Source organism: Rutidosis leptorrhynchoides, chromosome 8 (genome assembly GCF_046630445.1).
Source record: "Rutidosis leptorrhynchoides isolate AG116_Rl617_1_P2 chromosome 8, CSIRO_AGI_Rlap_v1, whole genome shotgun sequence".
NCBI lineage: Eukaryota > Viridiplantae > Streptophyta > Magnoliopsida > Asterales > Asteraceae > Rutidosis > Rutidosis leptorrhynchoides.
The window spans coordinates 358,272,132-358,282,138 of record NC_092340.1 but is presented as its reverse complement, the minus strand read 5'-3'; the positions used below and the strand labels follow the sequence as shown (position 1 = coordinate 358,282,138).

Genomic DNA, 10,007 nt, shown 5'->3' with positions numbered 1-10,007 from the left:
ATAAAGGTCCTTAGAACTGATCGGGGAGGAGAATTTACATTCAACGAGTTCAATCAGTATTGTGATTATGCTGGAATCACGAGACAGTTGACTGCACCTTACACGCCACAGCAGAATGGTATCGTTGAAAGGCGAAATCGAACAGTGATGAGCACAACAAGGAGTATTCTTAAAGCATTGGATATGCCACAAAGTTTCTGGGCTGAAGCAGTACGTCACTCGGTTTATGTTCTAAACAGGTTGCCCACAAAGATTCTGAAAAATCAAACACCATATGAGGCTTTAAAAGGAAGAAGACCAAATCTTGATCATTTACGGGTGTTTGGATGTGTTGGATATGTGAAAGTACCTTCAGATCAATCAAAAAAACTTGATGACAGAAGTATTCCTATGGTTTATTTAGGAACTGAACCAGGAACTAAGGCATATCGTATGTATGATCCCGAGAAGATGAAAATAGTAATCAGTCGAGATGTGGAATTTGATGAAGCACGCAAATGGGATTGGCATTCCGGAGTAGAATACAATCAAGAACCTAATCACAAAGGAGAATTCGTGATACATATAAACTCCGGTGAAGTTGTCTCAGCTGATCAAAATTCCGAAAATGGGCCTACTGAACCAGGCAGCCCAAGTAGCTCATATAGCCCACAAAGCAGCAACTCCTCAAGTCAAGGAAGATCGACCAATGAGGAAAGCATAACCCATTCTGATGTTAGCAGTCCTGAAACAACAGTAAAACAACGAGGACCTATGCTGTCTCGTCTCCCGACAGATACAGTCAATGAGTCAGATCCATCTATGGCAGAAGATGAGACATATGATGATACACCACCTCGAGGTCGGAAAAATCAAAGTGATATATATGATCTTCTTCTTACTGAAGGAGAACCAACAAATTTCAGGGAAGCTACAAGACATAAAGAATGGAACCAAGCTATGGAAGGTGAAATAGCTTCCATTGAAAGGAATAATACTTGGGAGTTAATGGATCTACCCCAAGGTCACCGACCTATTGGACTAAAATGGGTATACAAAATTAAAAGGGATGCAAAAGGAAATGTCACACGACATAAAGCACGGCTAGTTGCCAAAGGCTACATCCAGACTCATGGTGTAGACTTTGACGAGGTATTCGCACCCGTAGCTAGACTTGAGACTGTTAGACTTATTCTAGCTTTGGCAGCCCAAAGAGGGTGGGATGTTCATCACCTAGATGTTAAAACAGCATTTCTACACGGTGACCTCAAGGAAGAAGTCTTCGTATCTCAACAGGAAGGTTTTGTGATAAAGAGGAAGGAACAAAAGGTGTACATACTGTCAAAGGCTCTCTATGGCTTGAAGCAAGCCCCACGTGCTTGGAATACAAAATTAGATGGAGTTCTAAAGGAATATGGATTTCAAAGGTGTAAGCTTGAACAAGCTGTATACACAAAAAGAACACAAGAAGGATCACTTTTGGTAGGAATTTATGTTGATGATTTGATTGTAACAGGTAATAACCCGGAGAAAATTAAACAATTCAAAAGGCAAATGGAAGATAAATTCGAGATGAGTAATCTGGGCTTACTTTCTTATTATCTCGGACTCGAAGTAATACAAAGCATAGATGGAATAAAAATTCATCAATCAAGATATGCTAAAAGAATCCTAGAGGAAGCAGGAATGTGGGAGTGCAATTCCACCAAATATCCAATGGGACCAGGTCTGAAGTTGATGAAAGATGATGGCAGCACATGTGTTGATGCAACTGAATACCGAAAAACAATTGGATGCCTTCGGTATTTAACTCATACACGGTCGGATCTTGCATACTCGGTGGGATATGCAAGTAGGTATATGCAAACTCCTAAAAATACTCATCTTCAAGCTGTTAAGCAAATTCTCAGGTACTTGAAAGGTACAGTAGACCTGGGTATTCACTATCGAAGGAATGGTAGCAATAACCTACTTGGATTTAGCGACGGCAGCTTCTCGGTGGACCCAGATGATGGAAAGGGTACTACTGGATTAGTGTTCTACTTTGCTGATGGACCAATTGCTTGGAATTCACAAAAACAACAAACAGTGGCCTTATCATCCTGCGAAGCAGAATTTATGGCTGCTACTGCAGCAGCTTGTCAAGCAATATGGTTAAGGGGACTCTTAGCTGAAATAACTGGAAGAAAAGAAGAACGAGTTGTAATCAAAGTTGATAATAAGTCAGCAATATCATTGATGAAAAATCCGGTATTTCATGGAAGAAGTAAGCATATCGACACACGGTATCATTTCATACGAGAGTGTGTTGAAAACGAGAAGATTAAAGTTGAACACATCAGTGGAGATCAACAACGGGTTGATATTCTTACAAAAGCATTGTCGAAGATAAAGTTTGCTGAAATGAGAGAGATTCTTGGGGCTCAAAGGATTGAAGACTTAAAGAAATAAATGATGACTCAAGGTCAAGATAGGGGGGTGATTGTTGGACCAATCTTGACATAAAGTAATAGCTAGAGGTTTATTTTGTGAAATTATATCTCAAATGGATTTGAGGAGGTGGAACGTGTGAACGGATAACAAGTGGGCTAGCCGTCATAGTTTTCAATTTTGCTTCTTCCTTGATTATTCTAATAGATTCTAGACTTGACTATTCTAATTTATTCTAGACTTGGTTATCCTAGATTATTCTAGACTAGACTTGATTAACTTAATGGACAAAGTTAATCAACTATTTATTGTAATAAGAGTTTTTCTATAATTGGAGAAGGACTTCCAATAAGTTCTTGTTCTTATATTTTACTATTCTGTCTTCATAATCTGGTACCAAATTTCTTCACGGGTGTCTTGAAATCCCTTTCAAGAAAGTAAGAACCTGCTAATTTTTGTTAAATCAAACTTACAGAAGTATTATTTATCGTATAAAATATGTGATAATGAGTTTTAATCTCTTGTAACAGCCAATCAAAAGCACCAACTGCATGTAAGAAACCAAGATCTGCTACAACGTTTTCATCGTTTAGTTTTAAAAGCGATGAAAGAGCAGCAAAACGTAAAGAGGTAAGTCTGTATCTTATATGACTGACTGATGAAAATTTGATTCTAACGTAATCGGCTCTATTTTTGAGTCAACAACAAGCGTCGATTTATTGGCGTCTTGACTGCCGTTTAGAGCCTAAATTGAATTCCATGCAGGATTTAAAACCCATGAAAATTTGATTCTACCATTTTCATGGTGTCTCAATTTTATTTTACTATTTTTTTAAAAAAAATTCCTACTTATTGGCTGGAGGTCCACTCGGAAGCAATCTCTTTATCCGTCGAATAGAGAGAGGATGACTTTCTCTATTTTTGAGAGTGTTTCACGCTGGATGGATAAATGACTTGTTTTTATTCTCTGATAAGGGAAGGATTGTCTACGTCTTACCTCCCCCATACACCACTCATGTGGTATTGGGTTTTGTTGTCGTTGTACTATTTTTGCGTGTTTTGTAAATTTTTTTTTTTTTTTTTTCACTGCAGTTCTTTGAGAAGCTAGCACAAAAAAAAACACCACCGAGATGAAAGAGACTCAATTGCAACCAAAATTGAAGGTTTTTTTAACATAGTTAGACATAGTCAATGGAAAACATATAATTGTTTGTTACAAGTCTAAAATAAACTTACAAAAATTAATAATTTTCTTCTTAAACAGGACAACATAAGGAGTAGCAATAAAAAGTTGCACTGCAACGCTAGTCTTGAAGTCGAAGGTGAAACAAAAGCGGCTAAGGTAAACTTATCAAATTTTGTCAGCAGTAATTATCAAATAAATAAATTTATGAATTTTAATAAAATATGTTTAATTGTTGCAGGTTCGAAATCACAACTCTGTTCACCAAAGGTTAGAAAGAATTTTATAGAAATAAATAAGAAAAAACTAAGTAGTCTTATGGCTTGTCTGCAAGCGAAGAAGATGCTCGATTCAACCATGACTTCAACAAAATAATTCAAAATTTTGGGTGTGATTTTTTTAATACAGGTTTTGTATCCAAGTTAAAGTATTACTATTGTATAATTTAGAAACAAGTTAATGTATATACATGTTTCAAATAAAATAACCTACTTTCTAGCCCGCTCCATGTTTCAAGTTTTTGAAAGTGCACGTAGCGTTGGATAGTAAATAGTGTCGTTGTAAGATCGATCATCAGACTATGAATAGGCCTTGATCGATTACTGGATATTCGAATGAGTAATCGGGAGGATATCCATAGTCGTCAAAGCTTAGGGCATCGTATAAGTTTGGAGGAACGTCCTCGATCAACTCTGGATTATTTTGCACATCGACGTTTGTTGAATATGAACAATGTTGTTGACCTTGAAGCAAAATAGCCGACAGTTCCAGATTGTTTACGGAAGCTTGGTCCAAACTGGTGATGGGATCAGGTGGTTGGAAGCTCGGCTGGGATAAAACGGAGTAGGAGGTAGATTTTTCCTGTTTGTTGACCAGTACTTTAGTGAAAGGTGGTGGCCCATAGGAAATGGACTGCTGAGTTGGCAGTCTGAACCCATTTTGTACCTGAAACTGTGAGTTGGGTTGTTCTTGTTTAAACTGGATTCCTCCATTCCATGAGTAGTGAGTTGGTAAAACGGTCGAGTAGTCATGAGCTGACGACCCAAACGTGATGTTTGAACTGCTGCAGCCTGCAGCATAACCGGTCAAAATGAGTGTCCCTTTGGGTTCTATGATGGTCTGCAATGGACCGCTTTTAGAGTCAACTTCAAGGATCCTAGAATTGGTGGTTGGTCGGTTGACCAATTCGTTCGGTTGCATCATTATAGGATCTGATGTGCGGTCTCTACCTGCTGCTGCTGCAGCATCTGTTGATAAAAAATCTGAGTGCTGCTGTAGTACACCTCCACTTGATGAAGTTTTAAGATCATCTTTCTGTAATCTAGTCAAGTAGAGACGATATTTCTGCACTATTTAAATGCAATTTATGAGAACTGGTTTTCGTCAATCAATATAGAGCAAATTTCAGAATAGGGTGGTGATATTTACGCCACATTTTTGGATAAATCCAACACATACATGCATTAGTGAGTTGTACCGTACAACTCCTTAATGAATGGTTATGGTGGATTTATAAAAAAATGTGGTGGATTTATCATTGCCGTTCAGAAAAAGGAAACACAATAACCAAAATATCCTAATGTAGGCAGGTAACAATATATCTTTTTGCTGGTAAAAATGATTTGAAATTCAATTTTAGCAACAAAATTGAGTGGAAGTTTAACTTCATCAACAAAAAATATATAAAAGGTCCAAACTTTCTGAATATTTCCTCTCATTGTGACATCAGCAAATAAAAGTATCAAATTTTGACTGACCCACCCAAAGTTGACAAGAGTTGATAAAATACCTGCAAGTGGCTTGCAACATTCTCTCTGGTTAACCATGGCACATTCATGAGGTCAAGTATTTTCTTAGGACCAACTTCTGCCAAAACAATAAAAAAAAAAAAAAAAAAACTGTAAAAAAAAAAAAAAAAATAAAAAAAAATCAACTTCAAGAAAGCAAACCGTACGCAAGTTCGACTCACTTTCAAATCCGATAAGATTGACAGCTTTGACAAATTTCTGATGAAGATCGACAGTCCAAACGACTCTTGGTTTCTTGATTGAAGAAGAATGATCACCGAAATCTCGATCATCGTTATACTTACTATATTCCGCAACATCTTTTCTTTTTTTATTATTATTATTATTATTACCTCCACAAAACAAGTATCCATCATCAGATTGTTCAGATGATACCATGTTTCTCATCATCATAATTTCTTCAAGCCCTTCTGTATCTCTCACCTCATGTATCTTCTTCCTGTATACATGTTGCCATATGTTTCTTAATTCCTTCATTCGAATCGGCTTCAAGAGATAATCACACGCCCCGTGTTGCACACCTCTCATTACTCTGCTCGTTTCGCCATCCACTGACATCACTACATAAAGTTCATCAAATTACTAAAAGTATACACACATCAATACAGAATTTTTCTAACGACAACCCTTTTGACAGTCGTTAAAGTGCATAAAATTGTTATACAATTTCTTAAGAGTTAATATATAACTGTTATTTACAATATTTTTATGCACGTTAACGACAGTCTTAACAAGCCTTGACAGCTATATCGTTGGATAAAATCAATAAATGAATAGATATTAGTTACAACGAATAACTAACTTATGACAGGAAGATCCATTTCAAGTCCAACATGCTCAAGAAGCTTGAAACCATCCATATCTGGCATGTTAACATCACTTATTACAATGTCGAACCCATCTTTTCGTTCACGAAGCCTGTCCAAAGCTTCCATAGCTAGTCCACATGTAGTAACTGAAACAAACAAAAACAATACCTTAATTTAAATTAATAATAAGTGTATCAAATTTTAATTATGACATAACTAACATCATAGCACTGCTAAGAGCTCAAATATTGTAAGAAAAGTAACTAAATTCACAACTTTTACTTATATTCGAGTACTTATTTCACCATAATTCGATATTAAATTGATAGATAATTAAATGAATAAGCAAAACTGCATCAATTTTAACTAGTGATTGATGAAATTGAATGAGAACCTTCATAAGAGCATCTTTTGAGCATCTTTTCGAGGATTTTGAGCCACGTAGGATCATCATCGACGACAAGGACACGTAATCCTGCTGGAAAAATATCTGATCTAGGTGATGAAAAACCGTTTATTCCATCTGTCATCGAACAATAGTAATCGAATTAAGTCGAAAATATATTAGGGCACACAGAAAACTTCCGCTTGTTTGGAAACGGAGCTCCAATTGATATTCGGAGCGAGTTTGATAGTTCGAAATTGGAGTTAAAATTGAAGTGTTGTTATAACTTATAAGAGAGGGAAGAAATGAATCAAGGAAGGGGATTAATGAATATTTGGCGCCGGCAGTAAGCTAGTAGTTACTAACGGTTCCCTTTGTTACAACTTTTAAATAGAGAATATTGCAGTTACACCCTCTTGGTTTTCATATATTGTATTTTAACCCTCTTGGCAAAAACAGCGAGACATAAATATAAACGAAGACGTTTTCGAAAAGAAAACATCTTCAAACGATTGAAGGATACAAGAAGCGAACCTGGTGAGGTGCGTATCTAGAAAGCGGCAATCACAAGCTAACTATATATACCGAGCATCAACTACACTATACCAAAACGACCGTACTATCTAAAACCAAATGTCAAATAAACTAATTGATAATGCTAAAAACGAACATATATTTCATAGCATTATTCCTCAAGAAAGACAAGCTTTTAGTTGCAATTGTTCTATTTACAAGTGATATTCGTTTAAATAATAAAAAGGTGAAGACAAAAGACAGATTCGACGAATTGAAGACACAAACGACCAAAAAGCTCAAAAGTACAAAAGACAATCAAAGAGGTTCCAATTATTGATAAGAAACGTCTCGAAATTACAAGAGTACAAGATTCAAAACGCAAAGTACAAGATATTAAATTGTACGCAAGGACGTTCGAAAATCCGGAACCGGGACCAGAGTCAACTCTCAACGCTCGACGCAACGGACTAAAAATTACAAGTCAACTATGCACATAAATATAATATAATATTTAAATAATTCTTATAATTATTTATATATTATATAAATAAATAAAAACCGTCGGCAAGAAAGACTCCAAAGTGTGTGAGCTGTATTTACAAACTCCGCGACTCGCGGAGTTTGAAGGCAAAAAGGGCCGCGAGTCGCGGAGCCCCAAATTCTGCAATTCCCTATAAAGCCAACCGAATTCTGATCATTTTTCACAAAACATATATCATTCTCTCTATCTATATCGTAATATATATATAATTTATATTTTAATTTTAATTTTAATTTTAAATCCTAATAATAAGGGTATGTTAGCGAATGTTGTAAGGGTGTAAGTCGAAATTCTGTCCGTGTAACGCTACGCTATTTTTAATCATTGTAAGTTATGTTCAACCTTTTTAATTTAATGTCTCGTAGCTAAGTTATTATTATGCTTATTTAATCCGAAGTAATCATGATGTTGGGCTAATTACTAAAATTGGGTAATTGGGCTTTGTACCATAATTGGGGTTTGGACAAAAGAACGACACTTGTGGAAATTAGACTATGGGCTATTAATGGGCTTTATATTTGTTTAACTAAATGATAGTTTGTTAATGTTAATATAAAGATTTACAATTGGGCGTCCCTATAAATTACCATATACACTCGATCGGACACGATGGGCGGGGTATTTATATGTACGAATAATCGTTCATTTAACCGGACACGGGAATGGATTAATAGCCACTAGAATAATTAAAACAGGGGTGAAATTATGTACAAGGACACTTAGTATAATTGATAACAAAATATTAAAACCTTGGGTTACACTCAGTCGACATCCTGGTGTAATTATTAAACAAAGTATTAAAATCTTGTTACAGTTTAAGTCCCCAATTAGTTGGAATATTTAACTTCGGGTATAAGGATAATTTGACGAGGACACTCGCACTTTATATTTATGACTGATGGACTGTTATGGACAAAAACCAGACGGACATATTAAATAATCCAGGACAAAGGACAATTAACCCATGGGCATAAAACTAAAATCAACACGTCAAACATCATGATTACGGAAGTTTAAATAAGCATAATTCTTTTATTTCATATTTAATTTCCTTTATTTTATATTTAATTGCACTTCTAATTATCGCATTTTTATTGTTATTTTATTTAATTGCACTTTTAATTATCGTACTTTTTAATTATCGCAAGTTTATTTTATCGCACTTTTATTATTCGCAATTTCATTATCGTTATTTACTTTACGCTTTAATTTAAGTCTTGTATTTATTTTTAATATTTTACATTTGGTTTTAACTGTGACTAAAGTTTTAAAATCGACAAACCGGTCATTAAACGGTAAAAACCCCCCTTTTATAATAATAATATTACTTATATATATATTTGTATTTTTATAAAAGTAAACTAATATAGCGTTAATCTTTGTTTAAAAAGATTCCCTGTGGAACGAACCGGACTTACTAAAAACTACACTACTGTACGATTAGGTACACTGCCTATAAGTATTGTAGCAAGGTTTAAGTATATCCATTCTATAAATAAATAAATATCTTGTGTAAAAATGTATCGTATTTAATAGCATTTCCTGCTAAAATTAATAGCTATTTTATATACACCTCGCACGACATCAAGTTATTTTTGGCGCCGCTGCCGGGGATCGAACCCGGGTCACCCGCGTGACAGGCGGGAATACTTACCATCCGGGGTTAAATTCTTTCGGATTTTAAAATTTTTACTTTATACACTTGGTTACCATTAAAAATACTAGTAAAGTAGTAGTTGTATTAGAATATAGTGCTCTCTGATAATAAAGAACAACCCTAGTCTTATATACTGACTACCCAATTCTAGTAAAATTTTTCAAAATTTTCAATCAAATGAACTCAAAATCATGTTTATACATATTTATGAACGATAAAACTAGGTTTTAACACCGAAATTATTGTAACCTCGGAAAGGACATAAATTGAGAAACAAACCAAAATGTTAAAATTCATTTAAAATGGAATAGAGGACAATAAAAAGGAAAATAAAAGCCAAGTGTGGGAAAATTCTCCAAGTTATTCAAAACATATGTCACATATTTTTGTACAAATAACTGAAAATACTTTTGCTTTGGACTAAACTAAACTGTTTTACCCGATGAAAGAAAAGAAGAGATGGATCTACACGATGAATCAATTCCATCATTAAAAGGAAGTAAAGTCTTCTGAAAAAGACACGCGCTTCTTGATTTAAGTCAAGAAGTTGTCGTCCAGACCAGTTGTAGGTTGACGAAAAATCTAGAAAAGTCATCACTAAAATCAGCAGGAAATCCACGGACCTCATCATTAAACAGGGTCGCCAAGTGGTCAGATTTATCCTAACCATGAGAAGGATTTATCTCGTACAATGGGGGG

The 10,007-nt window shown here is 35.1% G+C and overlaps 1 protein-coding gene across 2 annotated transcripts; it reads right to left on the bottom strand.

Moving 5' to 3' along the window:
• Nucleotides 1-3,993: 3,993 nt before the first annotated feature.
• LOC139862874 (two-component response regulator ORR26) lies at nt 3,994-6,716 on the bottom strand. 2 transcript variants are annotated; one of them, XM_071851504.1, is made up of 5 exons: nt 6,604-6,716; nt 6,203-6,355; nt 5,562-5,960; nt 5,382-5,458; nt 3,994-4,936 (listed from the first exon to the last, which is right to left on the bottom strand). In XM_071851504.1, the coding sequence occupies exons 1-5, from the start codon at nt 6,626-6,628 to the stop codon at nt 4,166-4,168; spliced, it is 1,425 nt and encodes a 474-aa protein (XP_071707605.1). In that variant the 5' UTR covers nt 6,629-6,716; the 3' UTR covers nt 3,994-4,165. The 2 variants fall into 2 exon arrangements, with proteins under 2 accessions (XP_071707605.1, XP_071707606.1); XM_071851505.1 differs by having other exon boundaries at nt 5,562-5,951; nt 6,604-6,693.
• Nucleotides 6,717-10,007: the final 3,291 nt, after the last annotated feature.